Genomic DNA, 25834 nt, shown 5'->3' with positions numbered 1-25834 from the left:
GTACGTTCTGTGTGCGCAAGAAGAAAATATTCCTGCAGAACAGGTTCCAACTCCTGCACAGCACCAACAGTGGCAGTGTGTCCCGAGGCACTAGCTGTCAGGCGTCGGGCTGACGTTGGCAGACGCTTGCAGTTGACAGTGTTGCCTGAACTCCCTTCGTGTTGCGGTGGCCTCACAACACACTCCAGACTCGAGATTCCCCCCCGCCCCAGCCCCACTCAGAAACAGAGCGACAGGAAAGACAAGCCTGTACCTGCGACTCCTCCCCGCCCTGCAGGGGTGTCCCCGCCTCCGACCAGCTGGAGAGCAGGAGGAGGAGGAGAGGGGGACGGCGCCGAATCCCAGCGGCCCGCAGTCAGGCCGGGGACTTAGACCAGAAAGTGAAGGGGGAGAGGGGGCAGGGCATAAAGCAGGCCGCCGTGGGGGGGGGGGCCATGTTAAATGGCTCGGGACGACTCGCTGGGAACGCACCACAACGTACCGTTAGGTCAATAAAATGGATTTTTATTGGGGGGCAAAAAATATTCAGGACAAACGTGATTTTGCACAAAGCTGCGATATGAAGTTTAACATGATTCTTTCTAAAATAAAAAAAGAAATTAATTGCCGGTCACTATTACAAAGAGCACAGTATTCAATGTTGATAAAGTTACCTAACACAGCAACACGACAGCGAGCAAGCGACGGGATATTAAATTCATTCTACACGGCAAGCAGATCATGATCCGAACACACCAGGTATCAAATATCCTAACGGGCTCTTCATCTTAAAAAGCCCCCCCCCATCCCGCGGTTTATATATTACAGTCACGCCCTGGGATTTCAGTCGACCGGCGATAGCGGTGCATCCAACCTTCGGCAAGGATACCCGGGCGGGCGATGCCTTCAGAGCTTGGGCGGGCAAGCAAGAGGGTGAAGAAGTGCTGGCGGGCACCGGGTGCGCCCCTGGTGGGAGCAGCAGCGAGGGGATGGATTCGGAAGACGAGCAGCACTTAAAGCGCTCTCTCTTTCCCCCGTGATGCGGTTATTCGGGGGGGGGGGCGGTGGCCAACAGCGCGAGGAAGAGGAGAAGCGAGAGTCCGGGGAGCGGTCCCCTGATTTTAAACAGTGCGTCACAGCGCCGACTCATCTCCCTCGTACGTACGGCGCCCCCCCTGTACAGTTTCTGCGGCACTGAACAGGAAGCGCACCAACAAAACATCCTCTCTCTTCGGGATTAGAGTCGAGGCTCGGCGGCACGGCAAAATCTTAAAAAGACAAGACAAGACACCACATCCTCCCTCCCTCCCGCCCTCCATTTCTCCAACCCGCTAACCGACGCTTTGATCGACTCTTGCGAATTATTTCGCCCGCATCGCCGAATTTCAGGCGACTGACTGTCTCAAGGTGCTGGGTTAAACGGCGGAGTTTACCGGGTCGGGGCAGAACGCCACTCCCCTCGGGATCGCACGCCCCGCAACACTCCGAAACGGATAACTCCGCCCCTTTGAAAAGACGCTCCGTCAATCCGGGCAAGCGATTGGACAGCTGTGGGAGAACCGGCTGGGCGGGACGCCTTCTGTACTAGCGTCGGGAGAGTGGCTCTGGTTGGTGCAGTTGGGGCCGGGTGTGGTGGGGCTTGAACCGTCAAGCCTCTGACTCGCGGGGGGGCGATGAAAGCAAGAAAAGACCCACAACGCCTCACTGAGGCATCCTTTCCCCCAGCTCTACCCCCCGGCACTAGACACTGGGGCCTACGACGGGGATCAGCAAATCGCCAGAAGGTACAAAGCGAGAAGGTTCCCCCCTCTCCCTCAGTTGCCCGACACGCACTGCCAGGTGTATAAAGCACTGTACACCCACCCCACCCCCCCCATTCCGCCCTCAGATTACTCGTTGGGAGACGGTCCAGCTTCTGGGAACACAGTCAGGTCGAAGGTCAGCACCTTGCTGATGACGCAGTCCCCTTGCTGGAAGAAAAGGAGAGAGAGAGAAAAAATAATATTAAATAAAACAGTCAGGGAAAGGGGCAGCCATTTCCCACCCCACACTCGAGAGGACAGCTCCCGGGACACTTTGCTGCAAGATCTCAGGTCGATGCACTTAATTAAACCATCCGAGAGCTTTCAAATGGGGATTGGGGGGGGGGGGGGGGGTAAGGGGTTAAGGGTGAGGTTGGAAATTCTCTCATAACTGAGGGACTTCAGTGATGTGGGGAGACTGGAGAAGCTGGGGTTGTTCTCCTTAGAGCAGAGAAGGTTAAGGGGAGATTGACCAGAATGGTACCAGGGATGAGGGACTTCAGTGATGTGGAGAGACTGGAGAAGCTGGGGTTGTTCTCCTTAGAGCAGAGAAGGTTAAGGGGAGATTGACCAGAATGGTACCAGGGATGAGGGACTTCAGTGATGTGGAGAGACTGGAGAAGTTGGGGTTGTTCTCCTTAGAGCAGAGAAGGTTAAGGGGAGATTGACCAGAATGGTACCAGGGATGAGGGACTTCAGTGATGTGGAGAGACTGGAGAAGCTGGGATTGTTCTCCTTAGAGCAGAGAAGGTTAAGGGGAGATTGACCAGAATGGTACCGGGGATGAGGGACTTCAGTGATGTGGAGAGACTGGAGAAGCTGGGATTGTTCTCCTTGGAGCAGAGAAGGTTAGAGCAGAGATGAGGAGGAATTTCTTCACTCAGAGGGTGGTGAATCTTTGGAATTCTCTGCCCCAGAGGGCTGTGGGGGCTCAGTCGTTGAGTAGATTCAAGGCTGAGATCGAGAGATTTTTGCATCCTTAAGGGGAATCAAAGGATATGGAGATCGGGCAGGAAAGTGGAGTTGAGGTTGATGATCAGCCACGATCTTACTGAATGGCGGAGCAGGTTCGAGGGGCCGTATGGCCAACTCCAGCTCTTACTTCTTATGTTCTTAAGAGGAGATTGACTTGAATGGTACCAGGGATGAGGGACTTCAGTGACGTGGAGAGACTGGAAAAGCTGAGGCTGTTCTCCTTAGAGCAGAGAAGGTTAAGGGGAGATTGACCAGCATGGTACCAGGGATGAGGGACTTCAGTGACACGGAGAGACTGGAGAAGCTGGGGTTGTTCTCCTTGGAGCAGAGAAGGTTAAGGGGAGATTTAATAGAGGTGTTCAAAATCATGAAGGGTTTTGATGGAGTAAATAAGGAGAAACTGTTTCCAGTGGCAGGAGGGTCGGTAACCAGAGGACACAGATTGAAGATAATCAGTAAAAGAACCAGAGGGGAGATGAGGAGAATGTTTTTACGCAGCGAGTTGTTGTGATCTGGAATGCGCTGCCTGAAAGGGCGGTGGGAGCAGATTCAATAGTAACTTTCAAAAGGGGAATTGGAGAAATACTTGAAGGAAATATTTGCAGGGCTGTGGGGAAAGAGCAGGGGGGGGGGGGGGGGGGAGTGGGACGAATTGGAGAGCTCGTTCAAAGAGCCGGCACAGGCCTGCGCTGCATCATTCTATGATAACAGGGCATCACGAGGTAAATCTGGGGCACGGTCGTGGGAAGGTGGCAGATAATCGACAGCCCCCCGCCCCCCCCGATAGACTGGGTGACGGGCTGTTTGGCAACCAAGGCAAGTCGGACACAAACAGCAACAGCGCAGCACGAGCTCGACATAAGCCCCCGCAAGGCTTAGAAACCTCGGAAAGATTCCTGGCAGGTAGTGTGTGTTTCTCCTGCAGCACAGAAAAAAAATAAACCAACTCCAGAAACATCTGGAGCGGCGGATTGCATGTGAACCCTGATAAACATCATTTCTTGGCAGCCTCCCCTGGCTGTGCTTGGATCGCGATTCCAGCAAACTGCGGCCTGAAATAGCCAGTTGGCAAAGCTCCCCCCGCCACCACCCGCCCCGCCCCCAACCAGCGCAGCACCATTTAGTGTTGCCGTCCTTGGTTTAAACCCCCAAAACACTAAATGAGAGAGCAGGAATGGCATCAAAGCACTGACCGACAGTCAAAGTCACTTGAAAATGGGGATATGAATGAAGTGGTCTGATTTTAAAAAGTGGGTGGGTGCAGGAACAGAGAGACCCGGGGCTGCATGTACACACAAATCTTCAAAGGTGGTAGGACAAGTGGAGAAGGCTGTTAAAAAATAAACATACTGGATTCCTGGGCTTTGTAAATAGAAGCGTAGAGTGCAAAAGCAAGGGTGTTATTATGAAATCTTTAAAAAACACTGGTTCGGTCCCAGCTGGAGTGTTGTGTCTAATTCTTTAGGGAGGATGTTAAGACCTTGGAGAGGGTGCAGAGGAGATTGACCAGAATGGTACCGGGGATGAGGGGCTTCAGTGACGCGGAGAGACTGGAGAAGCTGGGGTTGTTCTCCTTAGAGCAGAGAAGGTTAAGGGGAGATTGACCAGAATGGTACCAGGGATGAGGGGCTTCAGTGATGTGGAGAGACTGGAGAAGCTGGGGTTGTTCTCCTTAGAGCAGAGAAGGTTAAGGGGAGATTGACCAGAATGGTACCAGGGATGAGGGGCTTCAGTGATGCGGAGAGACTGGAGAAGCTGGGGTTGTTCTCCTTAGAGCAGAGAAGGTTAAGGGGAGACTGCCCAGAATGGTACCGGGGATGAGGGACTTCAGTGACGTGGAGAGACTGGAGAAGCTGGGGTTGTTCTCCTTGGAGCAGAGAAGGTTAAGGGGAGATTGACCAGAATGGTACCAGGGATGAGGGGCTTCAGTGACGCGGAGAGACTGGAGAAGCTGGGATTGTTCTCCTTAGAGCAGAGAAGGTTAAGGGGAGATTGACCAGAATGGTACCAGGGATGAGGGACTTCAGTGACGCGGAGAGACTGGAGAAGCTGGGGTTGTTCTCCTCGGAGCAGAGAAGGTTAAGAGGAGATTTAATAGAGGCGTTCAAAATCATGACAGGTTTTGATGGAGTGGAGGAGGAGAAACTGTTTCCACTGGCAGGAGGGTCGGAAACCAGAGGACACACATTGAAGATAATTGGCAAAGCGACCAGAGGGGATGAGGAGAAGAATGTTTTTAGGCAGCGAGTTGTTATGATCTGGAATGCGCTGCCTGAAAGGGCGGTGGGAGCAGATTCAATAGTAACTTTCAAAAGGGGAATTGGAGAAATACTTGAAGGGGAACAATAAAAATTGCAGGGCTGTGGGGAAAGAGTGAGACTCAATGGAGAGCTCTTTCAGAGAGCTGGCAAGTACACGAGGGGCCGAATGGCCACCTTCTGTGCGGTGTGATTCTCCGCTCGTGGCCGTGCCTGAGCCAGTTCTCACCCAACCGCACCTTTCCAGCAAGCGTCAAGGGAGCAGCGACCCCGTCAGCTGACTGCCCCCTGACATCGGGCGCACGGAGGTCAATCGTCAGGACTCCTACTGCTGCCCCTTGCCGAGGTCAAGCGCAGGCTGGGGACTGAACCCTGGGGTCCCGATGGGCCGGCGGGAATCCCCGCAGCGAGGGGGCCAAGGCCGAGGACACCAGCTGCGGGGGAAGAGAGAGCGAGCGGGCGGGCAGCACGAGTGCGGGCGAGCGGCGGTCAGTGCACCGCTAGTATGGGAAGGAGAGGAGGCGCGCGGTTTGGAGGTCCTGGGATAGAACGGGCTACAGGAGAAGAGGGCGTCGCGAGTCCGGGTGGCGACAGAGTGAGGAGGATGAGTGAGTCGGACAGCATTAAGAAAAGAATTCGGATTTCTACAGCGTATTTCACCACCTCAGGACGTCCCAAAGGGCTTCACAGCCAATGAAGCACTTTTTGAAGTGTGGCCACTGTCGTAATGTAGGAAACGCGGCATCAATTAACGCTCCCTCAGTACTGTCCCCCCGACAGTGCGGCGCTCCCTCAGTACCGCCCCTCCGACAGTGCGGCACTCCCTCAGTACCGCCCCTCCCACAGTGCGGTGCTCCCTCAGTACCGCCCCTTCGACAGTGCGGCGCTCCCTCAGTACTGCCCCTCCGACAGTGCGGCGCTCCCTCAGTACCGCCCCTCCGACAGTGCGGCACTCCCTCAGTACCGCCCCTCCCACAGTGCGGCGCTCCCTCAGTACCGCCCCTCCGACAGTGCGGCGCTCCCTCAGCACCGCCCCTCCGACACTGCGGCGCTCCCTCAGTACCGCCCCTCTGACAGTGCGGCGCTCCCTCAGTACTGTCCCCCCGACAGTGCGGCGCTCCCTCAGTACCGCCCCTCCGACAGTGCGGCGCTCCCTCAGTGCTGTCCCCCCGACAGTGCGGCGCTCCCTCAGTACTGTCCCCCCGACAGTGCGGCGCTCCCTCAGTACTGCCCCTCCGACAGTGCGGCGCTCCCTCAGTACTGCCCCTCCGACAGTGCGGTGCTCCCTCAGTACTGCCCCTCCGACAGTGCGGCGCTCCCTCAGTACTGTCCCCCCGACAGTGCGGCACTCCCTCAGTACCGCCCCTCCGACAGTGCGGCGCTCCCTCAGTACTGCCCCTCCGACAGTGCGGCACTCCCTCAGTACCGCCCCTCCGACAGTGCGGCGCTCCCTCAGTACTGCCCCTCCGACAGTGCTGCGCTCCCTCAGTACCGCCCCTCCGACAGTGCGGCGCTCCCTCAGTACCGCCCCTTCGACAGTGCGGCGCTCCCTCAGTACTGTCCCTCCGACAGTGCGGCGCTCCCTCAGTACCGCCCCTCCGACAGTGCGGCGCTCCCTCAGTACTGCCCCTCCGACAGTGCTGCGCTCCCTCAGTACCGCCCTTCCGACAGTGCGGCACTCCCTCAGTACCGCCCCTTCGACAGTGCGGCGCTCTCCGTCAGGAGCACAGCAGGAACAAGGGAGTCAGGGGAGAGGGGCGGGTCTCTAAGCTACGAAGGGGAGGTAGGGCAATAGAATGAGGAGGGGGATCTGACTCTCAGGTCTTTGCACCACTGGAACTGGGAGAATTCGTGAAGCTGGCTCCCGTCGGAGTGAGCGAGTGGAGAGGAATTTGCTGTTTAAATTGGATGGGCGATGGTGGCAGAGGGCGTTTGTCAGCAAGTTGAAAGCAATGAACTCCCACCAGCCCCCGCCCCGAAAGCATAGTGGTTTGTAGTTACGTCCAGAGAAGCGCCCCGAGTTGATGCGGCGGAGGAGGAGGAGAGCAAGACCTGGAGCGGTCACATACCTCAGGGTAGACTCCAATGAGAGCGTCAGCCTTGGTGTAGAATTCCTCTTTCAGGGAAATGACCACAGCCTGAAAGTTGGAGACCGACTGCTCCTTGATGTAGTTGGCAACCTGCAGGAAGGCCACAACCCTCAATTCAGTCAGTTGAAAAAATTGGTCCGGCCACCCCCGCCCACCCTTCCCTCGACGCCAGTGTTCCAGGGCCGGCTATTCGACCACGCGGGGCACCGCAGCAGCGCTCGCCCGACGCTCTGCAGCGCACGACACTGGGCCCGGGGCGGGAACACGAGCCGTTCAGGATTAGCTCACTTATCCAGGTCCTCGGAGTGTAACCCGGAGCCCCCCACCCCGGGCGCTGCTCCTCAACAGTCGTCTGGGTGAACCTGGGAGGAGGAGAAGCCGGAGGTAAAGCAAGTTTAACTCTCCTCTCACTTCTCCCCACGCTACCAGCAGTGGAGTGGGGGGGGGTGGGGGCAGGCGCATAAGAGCATATAAGAACAGGGAGGTAAAATAGCAGTGGATGTGGTGTATTTGGACTTTCAGAAGGCTTTCGATAAGGTCCCGCATAATAAATTAGCGTGTAAAGTTAAAGCACATGGGATTGGGGGCAAAGTATTGACTTGGATAGAGAACTGGTTGGCGGACAGAAAGCAAAGAGTTGGAATAAACGGGTCTTTTTCCGAGTGGCAGGCAGTGACTAGTGGGGTACCGCAGGGATCGGTCCTAGGACCCCAGCTATTCACAATATATATTAATGATCTAGACGAGGGAAATAGATGCAATATCTCCAAGTTTGCAGACGACACAAAGCTGGGTGGGTGTGTGTGCTGTGAGGAGGATGCAGAGAAACTCCAGGATGATTTGGACAGGTTGAGTGATTGGGCAGAAGCATGGCAGATGCAGTATAATGTGGATAAATGCAAGGTTATCCACTTTGGTGGCAAAAACAGGAAGGCAGATTATTATCTGAATGGCAATAGATTGGGAGAAGGGGAAGTGCAACGAGACCTGGGTGTCCTTGTGCACCAGTTGCTGAAGGTAAGCATGCAGGTGCAGCAGGCGGTTAAGAAGGCAAATGGTATGTTGGCCTTCGTAGCAAGAGGATTAAAGTGCAGGAACAAGGATGTCTTGCTGCAGTTGTACAGGGCCTTGGTGAGACCACACCTTGAGCGTTGTGTGCAGTTTTGGTCGCCTTATCTGAGGAAGGATGTTCTTGCCATGGAGAGAGTGCAGCGAAGATTCACCAGGCTGATACCTGGGATGGCAGGAATGACGTATGAGGAGAGATTGGGTCGATTGGGCTTATACTCGCTGGAGTTTAGAAGAATGAGAGGGGATCTCATTGAAACTTATAAAATTCTAACAGGACTAGACAGACTAGATGCAGGAAGGATGTTCCCGATGGTCGGGGGAGTCCAGAACCAGGGGTCACAGTCTAAGGATAAGGGGTAAGCCATTTAGGACAGAAATGAGGAGGAATTTCACCCAGAGTGGTGAACCTGTGGAATTCTCTACCACACAAGGCAGTTGAGGCCAATTCATTTAATATATTCAAGGAGGAGTTGGATATATTTCTTAAGGCAAAAGGGATCCAGGGATATGGGGAGAAGGCAGGGACAGGGTACTGAATTTGGATGATCAGCCATGATCTCATCGAATGGCAGAACAGGCTCGAGATGCCGAATAGCCTACTCCTGCTCCTATTTTCTATGTTTTATGACAGTGCTTGATGGCCGGCGCAGACACGATGGGCTGAAGGGCCTCTTTCCGTGCTGTTTAACTCTATGACTCAAAAGCGACTGCCAGATCTACTGGGGCTGCCGCACAGCTCGTTACTAGGAACGATGCAGGAACCAGATCAAGGGTGACCGCCCCCCGCCCCCCGCGCGTGAGCAAGGGATGACTGTGAGGGAGAGCGCCCGAGATTGAGTGCGAGAGGCTGCATGAGTGAGGGAGAGCGCGTGCGAGGGCGAGTTTATTCTGCAGGCTCGCGCACACAGAGACCCACGACAGCTCTGGCAGAGGCGAATGGCCCCCCACCCCTCCTGCACTGGCAGGGGCGAATGGTCCCCCCACCCCTCCTGCTGTCGCAGGGGCGAATGGTCCCCCCACCCCTCCTGCTGTCGCAGGGCTCCTGCACCTTTGGCTGTTAAGCTCGCGGCCTCGGCGTGGATCAGGATGAAAGCTCTCACCTTCCCAATGTTTGTGTTGTCCAGGGCAGCGTCAATCTCGTCCAAAACGAAGAACGGGGCCGGCTTGTAGCTGGGGTGGGGGGAAAGGGGACAGCCCTGGTTAGCAGCAGGTTAACAACGTGTCCCTCACCGACAACAAGGTGCAAAAGTCAAGGGACCAGCACCGCCGGAATTTTCAGGATGGAGATTGGTAGATACTTGTCGAGGGCAATGGCCAAACGGCCTCCTCCTGTTCCTAATGTAACAGGCTCGAGGGGCTGAATGGCCTCCTCCTGTTCCTGTGTAACAGGCTCGAGGGGCTGAATGGCCTCCTCTTGTTCCTAATGTAACAGGCTCGAGGGGCTGAACGGCCTCCTCCTGTTCCTAATGTAACAGGCTCGAGGGGCTGAATGGCCTCCTCTTGTTCCTAATGTAACAGGCTCGAGGGGCTGAATGGCCTCCTCCTGTTCCTAATGTAACAGGCTCGAGGGGCTGAACGGCCTCCTCCTGTTCCTAATGTAACAGGCTCGAGGGGCTGAATGGCCTTCTCCTGTTACTAATGTAACAGGCTCGAGGGGCTGAATGGCCTCCTCCTGTTCCTGTGTAACAGGCTCGAGGGGGCTGAACGGCCTCCTCCTGTTCCTAATGTAACAGGCTCGAGGGGCTGAATGGCCTCCTCCTGTTCCTGCGTAACAGGCTCGAGGGGTTGAACAGCCTCCTCCTGTTCCTAATGTAACAGGCTCGAGGGGGCTGAACGGCCTCCTCCTGTTCCTAATGTAACAGGCTCGAGGGGCTGAACGGCCTCCTCCTGTTCCTAATGTAACAGGCTCGAGGGGGCTGAACGGCCTCCTCCTGTTCCTAATGTAACAGGCTCAAGGGGCTGAATGGCCTCCTCCTGTTCCTAATGTAACAGGCTCGAGGGGCTGAATGGCCTCCTCCTGTTACTAATGTAACAGGCTCGAGGGGCTGAATTGCCTCCTCCTGTTCCTGTGTAACAGGCTCAAGGGGCTGAATGGCCTCCTCCTGTTCCTAATGTAACAGGCTCGAGGGGGCCGAATTGCCTCCTCCTGTTCCTAATGTAACAGGCTCGAGGGGGCCGAATTGCCTCCTCCTGTTCCTAATGTAACAGGCTCGAGGGGGCTGATATCGCTACATGAACAGAACGTGCACACGGTTTTTAGTGAGATGTCACACTGTTTACAGGGACAGCCTTACAGTCTCAAACTTAGAAACATTATTTCACTCCGTCAATTCAAGCTGGATTCAGATCCAGGTTTATTCCCTCGGCAACTCACCCTCGGGCGTCGCTTGTGGATCAGACCCCGGGTGTCCCACACTGCCTCAGGGAGGCCCCGCTACACAAACGCAAACATCCGTACCTGTGGATGGCAAACAAAAGGGCCAAGGCAGCCACCGTCTTCTCCCCTCCAGACAGGTTGTCCATGGGCCGGAACCTCTTCCCTGGAGCCACGCAGTTATAGTTAATCCCGTCCAGGTAGGGCTCTTCCGGATTCTCCGGTCCCAGGAATGCCTGGAAAACCCAAGGAATTTGGTCATTGATGAATATACAGACACACACACCTGGCATTTATGCAGCGCCTTTAACGTAATATAAAAGCCCAAGGCGCTTACTGTCGGAGGGGCAGTACTGAGGGAGCGCCGCACTGTCGGAGCGGCGGTACCGAGGGAGCGCCGTACTGTCGGAGCGGCGGCACCGAGGGAGCGCCGCACTGTCGGAGGGGCGGCACTGTCGGAGGGGCGGTACTGAGGGAGCGCCGCACTGTCGGAGGGGCGGCACTGAGGGAGCGCCGCACTGTCGGAGGGGCGGTACTGAGGGAGCGCCGCACTGTCGGAGGGGCGGCACTGAGGGAGCGCCGCACTGTCGGAGGGGCAGCACTGAGGGAGCGCCGCACTGTCGGAGGGGCGGTACTGAGGGAGCGCCGCACTGTCGGAGGGGCGGCACTGAGGGAGCGCCGCACTGTCGGAGGGGCAGTACTGAGGGAGCACCGCACTGTCGGAGGGGCGGTACTGAGGGAGCGTCGCACTGTCGGAGGGGCGGTACTGAGGGAGCGTCGCACTGTCGGAGGGGCAGTACTGAGGGAGCGCCGCACTGTCGGATGAGGCATCAAACCGAGGCCCCCTTCTGGCCTCTGATCAGCTGGACCGAAGCGACACGAGTCCATTGACGGAGCTGCACTGTACAGGGCTTGGAGCCAAGGATGCAGTGCTGCACTGACAAGAGCAGGGAGAGAAGTATCGTAACGTAATCTGAAGGCGACGGCTCCGGTTCACTGCAGAGAGGACGAGACAGGTTTGGGTGTCGGCTGGCGGATGGTCCTGGGGTGTGCCTCGGCCTTACCTGCGCACTACTGTTCCGCGAGAGGGCCTTGTAGATCTCATCGATGTTGGTGGCCACGGCCTCAAAACAGGCGTTAAAACGATCAAAGCGCTCCATCTTGACCTGCTCGAAGGCCTGCTTGGCTTTCTTGGCACGCTTCCTTGCAGCCTCGAACTCTGATCAACAAGAGGACGAGGAAAGCGATTAGAAAGAGTTTTTAAAAAAAAGGTACAATGTTTAACACGTTATCAGGTGAACCTCAGGGACAGGGAGCCCCTGTCCTGATAACATAAGAAATAGGAGCAGGAGTCGGCCATTCGGCCCCTCGAACCTGCTCCGCCATTCAATAAGATCATGGCTGATCATCGACCTCAACTCCACTCACCCGCCCGATCCCCATATCCCTTAATTCCCCGAGAGTCCAAAAATCTCTCGATCTCAGCCTTGAATAGACTCAACGACTGAGCCTCCACAGCCCTCTGGGGGAGAGAATTCCAAAGATTCACCACCCTCTGAGTGAAGAAATTCCTCCTCATCTCAGTCCTGAATGGCCGACCCCTTTATCCTGAGACTGTGCCCCCTGGTTCTAGACTCTCCAGCCAGGGGGGAAACAGCCTCTCAGCATCTACCCTGTCATAGAAACATAGAAGATAGGAGCAGGAGTCGGCCATTCGGCCCCTCGAGCCTGCTCCGCCATTCAATGAGATCATGGCTGATCATCCAAATTCAGTGCCCTGTCCCTGCCTTCTCCCCATATCCCTTGATCCCTTTAGCCTTAAGAAATATATCTAACTCCTTCTTGAATATATTTAATGAATTGGCCTCAACTGCCTTGTGTGGTAGAGAATTCCACAGGTTCACCACTCTCTGGGTGAAGAAATTCCTCCTCATCTCAGTCCTAAATGGCTTACCCCTTATCCTTAGACTGTGACCCCTGGTTCTAGGCTCCCCCACCATCGGGAACATCCTTCCTGCATCTAGTCTGTCCAGTCCTGTTAGAATTTTATAAGTTTCAATGAGATCCCCTCTCATTCTTCTAAACTCTAGCTGGATAAACACACGAGGGAGAAAGGAATAGAGGGAGATGGTGATGGGGGTGAGATGAAGAGGGGTGGGAGGAGGCTGGCGTGGAAGCAGAAACACCAGCATCGACCGGAATGGCCGGTTTCTGTGCCGTACGCTTAGTGTGATATGTCCCACCGCAAGCTTCCAGGAACTTCTCGTCGGCCACTCCCGCCCACCTTGAGACAGTCCGCAGCTTTTCAAAGCTCAACCTTCACTGAGAGAGCAGCGGTGTTCGGGGGAGGTGAAGCTATCCCAGGCATTCTCGGAATGCATGGAAAGTGAGTTTTCGTCAACCTCAGGTTCCCCTCCCGCCCCGCCCCCGGAGTTGCAGCTGCCGGGAAAGGCCGAGGAAAAGCCAACAACTCCTCGGGGTCATCCCAGGTTCCGCCCTCCCCCGCGCTCCGCAGAGCGAGGCCAGGGCTGGAAATGGTGGGGGGGCGCAGCGAGCACAGCCGGCTGCAGCCATCCCTGGGTTGGAGAGGAGTCGTATCCAGCCGAGGCGGCCGGTACGGGGGAGGGGGCGCGGGGCCACGTGGGAAAGACTCACCTTCCGACGTCTCTTGGAACTTATCCCGCACGCTGTCCAGCTTCTCCATGGCCTTCATGTTGGGGGCGGCGATGCGCTGCAGGATGTTCTGGTGCTCCGTCACCTTCTGCTGGAGGCTGTTCAGCTCGATCTTCACCTCGTCGTCTGCGAGCGCGTCCTGTGCGGCAGAGACGGCGGGGGACAGAGTCAATACAAAACCCTTCCCTCCCCCCCCGACCATTTTCATTTTTAAGAACAAAAACCCTTTGGCCTCATCGCTCCACTTGGCAAGTAGTGCAGAAGCTTCTAAAATGGCACGGTGGATGGCCGGGGTGGGGTGGGGGGTTATCCGACCTGGCTGCTCCATCTAGTGCTCGACGGGAGAACTTAAACTGCACGACATCATTCTGTACATTTGACTTATCTTGTACAGCAGGTGCTGGAGTAGAAGGGGGGAGGGATGAGAACAGGAGAGGTCGTTTCCCCCTGGCTGGAGAGTGCAGAACCAAGGGTCACAGTCTCAGGATAAGGGGTCGGCCATTTCGAACTGAGATGAGGAGGAATTTCTTCACTCAGAGGGCGGTGAATCTTTGGAATTCTCTCCCCCAGAGGGCTGTGGAGGCCCAGTCGTCGAGTATATTCAAGGCTGAGATCGAGAGACTTTTGGGCACTAAGGGACATGGGGGTCAGGCGGGATGGTGGAGTTGAGGTCGAAGATCAGCCGTGATCTTGCTGAATGGCGTAGCAGGCTCGAGGACTCCTGCTCCTGATTCTTATGAAAGGGAAGAAACATCTAGCTTTTCGGGTTAAATCACGAGGACAGGTTGCAACCTTGAGTCCAGACGGTCGAGGGGTGATCTGATCGAGGTCTTAAAATGATAAAAGGGGATTGGTAGGGTGGATACGGAGTAACCATTTCCTCCGGCAGTGGTTGGAGGGGGGAGGGAGTCTAGAACAAGGGGGCACCGCCTTAAAATTAGAGCTAGGCCCATCGGGGAGTGAAGTCAGGAAGCGCTCCTTCGCGCAGGCCAGTTGGAGAAAATAGCGCTGTAAATTCGATGTAAAATTGGAGCCACGCCCCTCGCGGAGACAGACCCACCTTCAGATCTTCGCACAGGTCGTTGTAGTCGATCTCAATCATTGCCTCCCGCACGTACACGTTGGAGGTCCTCTGGGAGCTGTTGCCTGTGTCCTCGGACTGCCATCCACCCTGACGGAGGGGGGGGAAATGTCAGCAAATCAATTCAACCAAGCCGGACAGGTGGAGGGGAAGAGCGGGGGAATATAAGACCCGGGGAGAGCGGACAGGCAATAGGGGGCGGGGGAATAGAGGAAGAGGAGTGGAGACACCGAACACACCACAAAATATAAAAGGACAGGGGGCTGCGGCGGGGGGGGGGGGGGGGGACTGAGTGACTGATTTGGGACTCCAGACCGTGGAGTTCTGGATCAGTTGGGAGTCCGTGGTAGGAAAACACCTTGGTCGGAAGAATGGAAAAGCAGAATATTTTTTAAGAGGCGAGAGGCCAGTCAATGTTGGCATTCTGTGGGGGGAGGGGGTTCCTTGCACACGAATCAGAGAAAGTTAACATGCAGCTACAGCAAGCAATTAGGAAGGTAAATGGTATGTTAGGAGAGATTGAGTTGATACTCTCTGGAGTTTAGAAGAATGAGAGGTGATCACATTGAAACGTATAAGATTCTGAGGGGGGATTGACAGGGTCGATGCTGAGAGGCTGTTTCCCCCCTGGCTGGAGTGTCTAGAACCAGGGGTCACAGTCTCAGGATAAGGGGTCGGCCATTCAGGACTGAGATGAGGAGGAATTTCTTCACTCAAGAGGGCGGTGAATCTTTGGAATTCTCTGCCCCAGAGGGCTGTGGAGGCTCAGTCGTTGAGTATATTCAAGGCTGAGATCGAGAGATTTTTGGACTCTCGGGGAATCCGGCGGGAGAGTGGAGTTGAGGTCGATGATCAGCCGTGATCTTATTGAATGGCGGAGCAGGCTCGAGGGGCCGAATGGCCGACTCCTGCTCCTCATTCTGATGTTGTTGAAATTGGGAGCCCAAACTCGATGACCCCGGGCCTTTTTGTGATCTCTCAGCCACCGCGGTTAAATACGGTGGCGACACTCATAGCCCAAGTGGTGGAAGGGCACGGGAGAAGTACTGGGGGAGAGGGGAGCGGCTCCCACTCATTGGACTGTACCCAGGCCCCTGTTCAGTCCCTGGGGTATATATTTCTCTCTCTAGTACATTGTCCCTCCAATAGAAGATTGTGGTTTCAGAACAAGGCAAGGGAGGAAGTGGAAACATTGAGAGAAAATATCAAGTCAAAGTCAGAAAGAAAGTCACCGACTTGTATTTCTACAGCCTTTCACACCTCAGGACGTCCCAAAGCACTTTACAGCCAATTTAGTACTTTCTGAAGAGTGGTCACTGTTGTAATGTAGAAAACACGGCAGCCAATTTGCACACAGCAAGCTCCCACAAACAGCAATGTGATAATGACCAGATCATCTCTTTTTTAGTGATGTTGGTTGAGGGATAAATATCGGCCCCAGGACACCGGGTAGAACTCCCCCTGCTCTTCTTCCAATAGTGGCCGTGGGATCTTTTACATCCACTTGAGGGGGCCGACAGGGCCTCAGTTTAATGTCTCATTGGAAAAACCGCACCTCCGACAGTGCGGCGCTCCCTCAGTACTGCCCCTCCGACAGTGCGGCGCTCCCTCAGTACTGCCCCTCCGACAGTGCGGCGCTCCCTCAGTACTGCCCCTCCGACAGTGCGGCGCTCCCTCAGTACCGCCCCTCCGACAGTGCGGCGCTCCCTCAGTACCGCCCCTCCGACAGTGCGGCGCTCCCTCAGTACTGCCCCTCCGACAGTGCGGCGCTCCCTCAGTACTGCCCCTCCGACAGTGCGGCGCTCCCTCAGTACTGCCCCTCCGACAGTGCGGCGCTCCCTCAGTACTGCCCCTCCGACAGTGCCGTGCTCCCTCTGTACCGCCCCTCCGACAGTGCGGCGCTCCCGCAGTACAGCCCCTCCGACAGTGCGGCGCTCCCTCAGTACCGCCCCTCCGACAGTGCGGCGCTCCCTCAGTACCGCCCCTCCGACAGTGCGGCGCTCCCTCAGTACCGCCCCTCCGACAGTGCGGCGCTCCCTCAGTACCGCCCCTCCGACAGTGCGGCGCTCCCTCAGTACCGCCCCTCCGACAGTGCGGCGCTCCCCGACTACTGGCAATGGGAGTGTCGGACTAGATTTTGTGCTCAATTCTCTGGAGTGGAAACAATGAGCCGCGGCCAACTCGAGGTGGGGTGGGGAAGAGGAGAAAGAGAACGAAAAATGGATGGCGATTTTCTCTTTTTATAAATCAAACCGTTGCCTGCTGGTAAAACCCAGGAAAATGCCTGAACACTTCACCTCTTCCTGACTGATGTCTTCCATGCTCCCTTTGTGCAGGGGCAGTTTGATGTCCTGCATTTTGCAGCCCTGCAGCAGGTTGTGGCGGTCGCTGCGCTTCTGCTCCAGTTTGGTCTCGATGGCGGTGACCTCTTTCTGGAGGTGGGTCATCTCCCTGCCAAAACAGGAAAAGAAAAAGGGGTGTTGGTGACGAGCAGCGCTGGACGTTCCTCTGCGCCGACACCGGTTACGGGCGATCCGTCCCTGACGTTCGACCGTGAATGAAATCGGAGCAGGAGGAGGCCATATCGTTCAATGAGATCGTGGCTGATCTTCGACCCTCTACTCCACTTTCCCGCCCCGATCCCTCGATTCCCCTCGAGTCCAACAATCTATCGATCTCGGCCTTGAATATACTCAACGACTGAGCCTCCACAGCCCTCTGGGGCAGAGAATTCCAAAGATTCACCGCCCTCTGAGTGAAGAAATTCCTCCTCATCTCAGTCCTCAATGGCCGACCCCTTATCCTGAGACTGTGACCCCTGGTTCTAGACTCTCCAGCCAGGGGGAAACAGCCTCTCAGCATCGACCCTGTCAATCCCCCCCTCAGGATCTTACACGTTTCACTGAGATCACCTCTCATTCTTCTAAACTCCAGAGAATATAGACCGAGCCTGCTCGGTCTCTCCTCTGAGGACAATCCCTCCCCATCCCAGGATCCAGCGTTTTGGCCGCAGTTGCCGGGAAACCGTTTCACCGCACCGACCCCACTCCCAGCAGCCCCCGTGCAAGTGAGGGGACAGCGCAAGCCGGGCTATTCGACCGAGGGGAGCCCGTCCCTGCACACCTTCCAGTTGGGGGCCACTGCCCAGGGAGCGGTAATCCCCCCCCACCTTCACTTCACCCAGTAGTGCGGAGAGAGTCTTGCCTCCGCAACCCCCCCTTCCCCCCCACCCCAGTCCTCCGGTTCGGCTTCTGCTGATCTGTACCTCAACTCCATTGATCCGCCTTTGCTCCGAATCCCTCGATACCCTTCCCCAACTAACAGCTATCGATCTCAGTTTTGAAAATTTCAATTGACACACCAACATCCACAGCTTTTTGGGAGGGGAGCGTTTTCCAGATTTCCACTAGTCTTTGTGTGAAGTGGCGCTTCCTGACATCACCCCTGGCTCTAAGTTTAAGGTTCTACCCCCTTGTTCTGGACTCCCCTCCCCGCCCCACCAGAGGCAATATACAGGGCCTTGGTGAGACCACACCTGGAGTACTGTGTGCAGTTTTGGTCTCCTTACCCAAGAAAGGGTATACTTGCCATAGAGGGAGTGCAGCGAAGGTTCACCAGACTGGTTCCTGGGATGGCAGGACTGTCGTATGAGGAGAGATTGGGTCGACTAGGCCTGTATTCACTAGAGTTTAGAAGAATGAGAGGGGATCTCGTGGAAACGTATAAAATTCTGACAGGGCTAGACAGACTGGATGCAGGGAGGATGTTTCCCTTGGCTGGGGGAGGTCTAGAACGAGGGGGCCACAGTCTCAGGATACGGGGTAGGACATTTAGGACTGAGATGAGGGAGAAATGTCTTCACTCAGAGGGTGGTGAACCTGTGGAATTCTCTACCACAGAAGGCTGTGGAAGCCAAGTCACTGAATATATTTAAGAAGGAGATCGTTAGATTTCTAGACACAAAAGGCATCAAGGGGTATGGGGAGAGAGTGGGAATATGGTATTGAGATAGAGGATCAGCCCTGATCATATTGAATGGCGGAGCAGGCTCGAAGGGCCGAATGGCCAACTCCTGCTCCCATGTTTCTCTCGATCAACCCGATCGAATCCTTTAATCATCTTAAACACCTCGACCAGATCACCCCTTAATCTTCTATACTTGAGGGAACACAAGCCCAGTCTGTGCAACCTGTCCTCGGAATTTAACCCTTTCAGCTCCAGGATCATTCTGCTGAATCTGCGCTGCTCCCCCCCCTCCAAGACCGATATATCCTTCACAGAATCACAGAAACCCCAGTGCAGATAGAGGCCATTTTGGCCCATCGAGCCTGCACCGACACATATCCCACCCGATCCCCGTAACCCCTACACCAACACATATCCCACCCGATCCCCGTAACCCCTACACCGACACATATCCCACCCTATCCCCGTAACCCCTACACCGACACATATCCCACCCGATCCCCGTAACCCCTACACCAACACATATCCCACCCGATCCCCGTAACCCCTACACCGACACATATCCCACCCTATCCCCGTAACCCCTACACCAACACATATCCCACCCGATCCCCGTAACCCCTACACCGACACATATCCCACCCGATCCCCGTAACCCCTACACCGACACATATCCCACCCGATCCCCGTAACCCCTACACCGACACATATCCCACCCGATCCCCGTAACCCCTACACCGACACATATCCCACCCGATCCCCGTAACCCCTACACCAACACATATCCCACCCGATCCCCGTAACCCCTACACCAACACATATCCCACCCGATGCCCGTAACCCCTACACCGACACATATCCCACCCGATGCCCGTAACCCCTACACCGACACATATCCCACCCGATCCCCGTAACCCCTACACCAACACATATCCCACCCGATCCCCGTAACCCCTACACCAACACATATCCCACCCGATGCCCGTAACCCCTACACCGACACATATCCCACCCGATCCCCGTAACCCCTACACCGACACATATCCCACCCGATCCCCGTAACCCCTACACCGACACATATCCCACCCTATCCCAGTAACCCCTACACCGACACATATCCCACCCTATCCCCGTAACCCCTACACCGACACATATCCCACCCTATCCCCGTAACCCCTACACCGACACATATCCCACCCGATCCCCGTAACCCCACGTATTTAATCCCCCTAACACTAAGGGTCAATTTATCATAGCCAATCAACCTAACCTGCACATCTTTGGACTGTGGGAGGAAACCGGAGCACCCGGAGAAAACCCACGCAAACACGGGGAGAATGTGCAAACTCCACACAGACAGTCGCCCGAGGCCGGATTCGAACCCGGGTCCCTGGCGCTGTGAGGCAACAGTGCTAACCACTATGCCACCGTGCTGCCCTGAGGTACGGGGCCGGGAACTGAACGCAGTGACTTCGGGTGGGGTCTGTCCAAGGCTGTGTGTAGCTTCCAGCCCCCATTGTATTCCAGCCCCCTTCGGATCAAGGGCAAGATTTCATTCGCACTTTTTGCAAATGCACACCCCATCAGCCCGGGCTGGGGACGGAGCCAGGACCCCATCAGCCCGGGCTGGGGACGGAGCCAGGACCCCACCAGCCCGGGCTGGGGACGGAGCCAGGACCCCATCAGCCCGGGCTGGGGACGGAGCCAGGACCCCATCAGCCCGGGCTGGGGACAGAGCCAGGACCCCATCAGCCCGGGTGGGGGACGGAGCCAGGACCTCATCAACCCGTGCTGGGGACAGAGCCAGGACCCCATCAGCCCGGGGCTGGGGACGGAGCCAGGACCCCATCAGCCCGGGGCTGGGGACGGAGCCAGGACCCCATCATCCCGGGGCTGGGGACGGAGCCAGGACCCCATCAGCCCGGGCTGGGGACGGAGCCAGGACCTCACCAGCCCGGGCTGGGGACGGAGCCAGGACCCCACCAGCCCGGGCTGGGGACGGAGCCAGGACCCCATCAGCCCGGGGCTGGGGACGGAGCCAGGACCCCATCAGCCCGGGCTGGGGACGGAGCCAGGACCCCATCATCCCGGGGCTGGGGACGGAGCCAGGACCCCATCAGCCCGGGCTGGGGACGGAGCCAGGACCCCATCAGCCCGGGCTGGGGACGGAGCCAGGACCCCATCATCCCGGGGCTGGGGACGGAGCCAGGACCCCATCAGCCCGGGCTGGGGACAGAGCCAGGACCCCATCATCCCGGGGCTGGGGACGGAGCCAGGACCCCACCAGCCCGGGCTGGGGACGGAGCCAGGACCCCATCATCCCGGGGCTGGGGACGGAGCCAGGACCCCATCAGCCCGGGGCTGGGGACGGAGCCAGGACCCCATTAGCCTGGGCTGGGGACGGAGCCAGGACCCCATTAGCCTGGGCTGGGGACAGAGCCAGGACCCCACCAGCCCGGGGACGGAGCCAGGACCGCATCAGCCCGGGGCTGGGGACGGAGCCAGGACCCCATTAGCCTGGGCTGGGGACAGAGCCAGGACCCCATCAGCCCGGGGCTGGGGACGGAGCCAGGACCCCATTAGCCTGGGCTGGGGACGGAGCCAGGACCCCATCAGCCCGGGGCTGGGGACGGAGCCAAGACCCCATCAGCCCAGGCTGGGGACGGAGCCAGGACCCCATCAGCCCGGGGCTGGGGACGGAGCCAGGACCCCATCAGCCCAGGCTGGGGACGGAGCCAGGACCCCATCATCCCGGGGCTGGGGACGGAGCCAGGACCCCATCAGCCCGGGCTGGGGACAGAGCCAGGACCCCATCAGCCCAGGCTGGGGACGGAGCCAGGACCCCATCAGCCCGGGGCTGGGGACGGAGCCAGGACCCCATTAGCCTGGGCTGGGGACGGAGCCAGGACCCCATCAGCCCGGGGCTGGGGACGGAGCCAGGACCCCATCAGCCCGGGGCTGGGGACGGAGCCAGGACCCCATCAGCCCGGGGCTGGGGACGGAGCCAGGACCTCATCAGCCCGGGGCGGGGGACGGAGCCAGGACCCCATCAGCCCGGGGCTGGGGACGGAGCCAGGACCCCATCAGCCCGGGGCTGGGGACGGAGCCAGGACCCCATCAGCCCGGGGCTGGGGACGGAGCCAGGACCCCATCAGCCCGGGGCTGGGGACGGAGCCAGGACCCCATCAGCCCGGGGCTGGGGACGGAGCCAGGACCCCATCAGCCCGGGGCTGGGGACGGAGCCAGGACCCCATTAGCCCGGGGCTGGGGACGGAGCCAGGACCCCATCAGCCCGGGGCTGGGGACGGAGCCAGGACCCCATCAGCCCGGGGCTGGGGACGGAGCCAGGACCCCATCAGCCCGGGGCTGGGGACGGAGCCAGGACCTCATCAGCCCGGGGCGGGGGACGGAGCCAGGACCCCATCAGCCCGGGGCTGGGGACGGAGCCAGGACCCCATCAGCCCGGGGCTGGGGACGGAGCCAGGACCCCATCAGCCCGGGGCTGGGGACGGAGCCAGGACCCCATCAGCCCGGGGCTGGGGACGGAGCCAGGACCCCATCAGCCCGGGGCTGGGGACGGAGCCAGGACCCCATCAGCCCGGGGCTGGGGACGGAGCCAGGACCCCATCAGCCCGGGGCTGGGGACGGAGCCAGGACCGCATCAGCCCGGGGCTGGGGACGGAGCCAGGACCCCATCAGCCCGGGGCTGGGGACGGAGCCAGGACCCCATCATCCCGGGGCTGGGGACGGAGCCAGGACCCCATCAGCCCGGGGCTGGGGACGGAGCCAGGACCCCATCAGCCCGGGGCGGGGGACGGAGCCAGGACCCCATTAGCCTGGGCTGGGGACGGAGCCAGGACCCCATCATCCCGGGGCTGGGGACGGAGCCAGGACCCCATTAGCCTGGGCTGGGGACGGAGCCAGGACCCCATCAGCCCGGGGCTGTGGACGGAGCCAGGACCCCATCATCCCGGGGCTGGGGACGGAGCCAGGACCCCATTAGCCTGGGCTGGGGACGTAGCCAGGACCCCATCAGCCCGGGGCTGGGGACGGAGCCAGGACCCCATTAGCCTGGGCTGGGGACGGAGCCAGGACCCCATCATCCCGGGGCTGGGGACGGAGCCAGGACCCCATTAGCCTGGGCTGGGGACGGAGCCAGGACCCCATCAGCCCGGGGCTGGGGACGGAGCCAGGACCCCATTAGCCTGGGCTGGGGACGGAGCCAGGGCCCCATTAGCCTGGGCTGGGGACGGAGCCAGGACCCCATCAGCCCGGGGCTGGGGACGGAGCCAGGACCCCATCAGCCCGGGCTGGGGACGGAGCCAGGACCCCATCAGCCCGGGCTGGGGACGGAGCCAGGACCCCATTAGCCTGGGCTGGGGACGGAGCCAGGGCCCCATTAGCCTGGGCTGGGGACGGAGCCAGGACCCCATCAGCCCGGGCTGGGGACGGAGCCAGGACCCCATTAGCCTGGGCTGGGGACGGAGCCAGGGCCCCATTAGCCTGGGCTGGGGACGGAGCCAGGACCCCATCAGCCCGGGGCTGGGGACGGAGCCAGGACCCCATCAGCCCGGGCTGGGGACGGAGCCAGGACTGAGTTGGGACGCAGATCAGCCGCGATCTTAATGAACGGCAGCTGAACAGGCTCGAGCGGCTGAACGGCCTTCCTCCTGTCCATGGGTCCCAGGAGGTTAAGAAGGACACTTGTCCATCGCCCGCGCAGCGCCCCAGCCCTCGCCCCCGGGCCGACTCAGCCCTCGCCCGCGCAGCGCCCCAGCCCTCGCCCCTGGGCCGACCCAGCCCTCGCCCGCGCAGCGCCCCAGCCCTCGCCCCCGGGCCGACCCAGCCCTCGCCCGCGCAGCGCCCCAGCCCTCGCCCCTGGGCCGACCCAGCCCCCCAGCCCTCGCCCCTGGGCCGACCCAGCCCTCGCCAGCGCACCGTCCCAGCCCTCGCTCCCGGGCCGACTTAGCCACTGACTTGTTGGCCCCCCCGAGCTTCTTGCGGATTTCGTCCATCTCGTGGTTCTTGTCGTTGACGTCGGACTTCTTGGCGAGGTGCTGGTTCTTCAGGTCCTGCAGCTGGGCCATGGTCTCGTCGATGATCTTCATGTGCCGGTACTCCTCCTGCGGACAGAGAGCGGCAACTGAAAGGAAGAAGCTGGAGATTCGGGAAGCTTCTCCCACCAACACGCCCCCCCCCCCCACCCCCCCCCAAAAAAGAAAGCCTAGACTAACACCCCCAGGGCAGGTACAGCACGGGGTTAGATACAGAGTAAAGCTCCGTCTACACTGTCCCATCAAACACTCCCAGGGCAGGTACAGCACGGGTTAGATACAGAGTAAAGCTCCCTCTACACTGTCCCATCAAACACCCCCAGGGCAGGTACAGCACGGGGTTAGATACAGAGTAAAGCTCCCTCTACACTGTCCCATCAAACACTCCCAGGGCAGGTACAGCACGGGTTAGATACAGAGTAAAGCTCCCTCTACACTGTCCCATCAAACACTCCCAGGGCAGGTACAGCACAGGTTAGATACAGAGTAAAGCTCCCTCTACACTGTCCCATCAAACACTCCCAGGGCAGGTACAGCACAGGTTAGATACAGAGTAAAGCTCCCTTTACACTGTCCCATCAAATACCCCCAGGGCAGGTACAGCACGGGTTAGATACAGAGTAAAGCTCCCTCTACACTGTCCCATCAAACACTCCCAGGGCAGGTACAGCACAGGTTAGATACAGAGTAAAGCTCCCTCTACACTGTCCCATCAAACACTCCCAGGGCAGGTACAGCACGGGTTAGATACAGAGTAAAGCTCCCTCTACACTGTCCCATCAAACACTCCCAGGGCAGGTACAGCACGGGGTTAGATACAGAGTAAAGCTCCCTCTACACTGTCCCATCAAACACTCCCAGGGCAGGTGCAGCATGGGTTAGATACAGAGTAAAGCTCCCTCTACACTGTCCCATCAAACACTCCCAGGACAGGTACAGCACGGGTTAGATACAGAGTAAAGCTCCCTCTACACTGTCCCATCAAACACTCCCAGGGCAGGTACAGCATGGGTTAGATACAGAGTAAAGCTCCCTCTACAGTGTCCCATCAAACACTCCCAGGGCAGGTACAGCACGGGGTTAGATACACAGTAAAGCTCCCTCTACACTGTCCCCATCAAACACTCCCAGGGCAGGTACAGCATGGGTTAGATACAGAGTAAAGCTCCCTCTACAGTGTCCCATCAAACACTCCCAGGGCAGGTACAGCACGGGGTTAGATACACAGTAAAGCTCCCTCTACACTGTCCCCATCAAACACTCCCAGGGCAGGTACAGCACGGGTTAGATACAGAGTAAAGCTCCCTCTGCACTGTCCCATCAAACACTCCCAGGGCAGGTACGGCACGGGTTAGATACAGAGTAAAGCTCCCTCTACACTGTCCCATCAAACACTCCCAGGGCAGGTACAGCACGGGGTTAGATACAGAGTAAAGCTCCCTCTACACTGTCCCATCAAACACTCCCAGGGCAGGTACAGCACGGGTTAGATACAGAGTAAAGCTCCCTCTACACTGTCCCATCAAACACTCACAGGGCAGGTACAGCACGGGGTTCGATACAGAGTAAAGCTCCCTCTACACTGTCCCATCAAACACTCCCAGGGCAGGTGCAGCACGGGTTAGATACAGAGTAAAGCTCCCTCTACACTGTCCCATCAAACACTCCCAGGGCAGGTACAGCACGGGTTAGATACAGAGTAAAGCTCCCTCTACACTGTCCCCATCAAACTCTCCCAGGGCAGGTGCAGCACGGGTTAGATACAGAGTAAAGCTCCCTCTACACTGTCCCCATCAAACTCTCCCAGGGCAGGGACAGCACGGGTTAGATACAGAGTAAAGCTCCCTCTACACTGTCCCGATCAAACACTCCCAGGGCAGGTACAGCACAGGTTAGATACAGAGTAAAGCTCCCTCTACACTGTCGCATCAAACACTCCCAAGGCAGGTACAGCACAGGTTAGATACAGAGTAAAGCTCCCTCTACACTGTCCCAGGGCAGGTACAGCACGGGGTTAGATACAGAGTAAAGCTCCCTCTACACTGTCCCATCAAACACTCCCACCAGTTAGTTCATGAGCTGCCAGCCACCTACGTTTCATGAACAATGCCGTACCTTTTTCAGCTTTTCGATCTCATTCTCGTCCTTCTTCACCGTTTGTTCCCACATGTGCACCTTGTCCAGGTCCTCCCTCAGCTGCTGCCGCTCATAGTCCAACTGGATTCCCAGCCTTGTTTTCTGGTTCTCAAACTCCAGCCTGCAGGAAGCGGGCCTCAGGTTAATACAGTGCACCTTCACTTGATGGGTGGTGGGGGGTGTCCCGGTTAAATCAGTACGTGCCTGGATGAGTGCAGCTCCAACAACACTTGAGAAGCTCGACACCATCCAGGACAAAGCAGCCCGCTTGATCGGCACCCCGTCCACCGCCTTAAACATCCACTCCCTCCACCACCGGCGCACCGTGGCTGCAGTGTGTACCATCTACAAGATGCACTGCAGCAACTCGCCAAG

General features: G+C 58.1%; 1 protein-coding gene across 3 annotated transcripts in view; it reads right to left on the bottom strand.

Annotated features, from left to right (window-relative positions):
* Positions 1-488: 488 nt before the first annotated feature.
* The window catches only part of LOC147086678 (structural maintenance of chromosomes protein 1A), a 65958-nt gene continuing 40612 nt past the window's right edge, over positions 489-25834 (bottom strand). Inside the window, exons 16-25 of one of the 3 annotated variants that reach the window (XM_085978810.1) lie at positions 25439-25580; positions 23247-23392; positions 16601-16754; positions 14283-14393; positions 13205-13361; positions 11614-11768; positions 10634-10785; positions 9276-9345; positions 7084-7194; positions 489-1949 (exon numbers count right to left, since the gene is read on the bottom strand). In XM_085978810.1, the coding sequence (XP_085834936.1) occupies positions 1869-1949; positions 7084-7194; positions 9276-9345; positions 10634-10785; positions 11614-11768; positions 13205-13361; positions 14283-14393; positions 16601-16754; positions 23247-23392; positions 25439-25580 (1279 nt within the window). In that variant the 3' untranslated portion in view covers positions 489-1868. The remainder of the gene's footprint in view (positions 1950-7083; positions 7195-9275; positions 9346-10633; positions 10786-11613; positions 11769-13204; positions 13362-14282; positions 14394-16600; positions 16755-23246; positions 23393-25438; positions 25581-25834) is intronic. The other 2 variants (XM_085978811.1, XM_085978812.1) reach the window with 2 other exon arrangements.

This window comes from Somniosus microcephalus, unplaced genomic scaffold (assembly GCF_052327205.1).
Source record: "Somniosus microcephalus isolate GS21.2 unplaced genomic scaffold, FLI_Smic_1.0 unresolved_chr7, whole genome shotgun sequence".
NCBI lineage: Eukaryota > Metazoa > Chordata > Chondrichthyes > Squaliformes > Somniosidae > Somniosus > Somniosus microcephalus.
The sequence above is the reverse complement of the archived record's forward strand: the minus strand, read 5'-3'. Positions and strand labels throughout refer to the sequence as shown.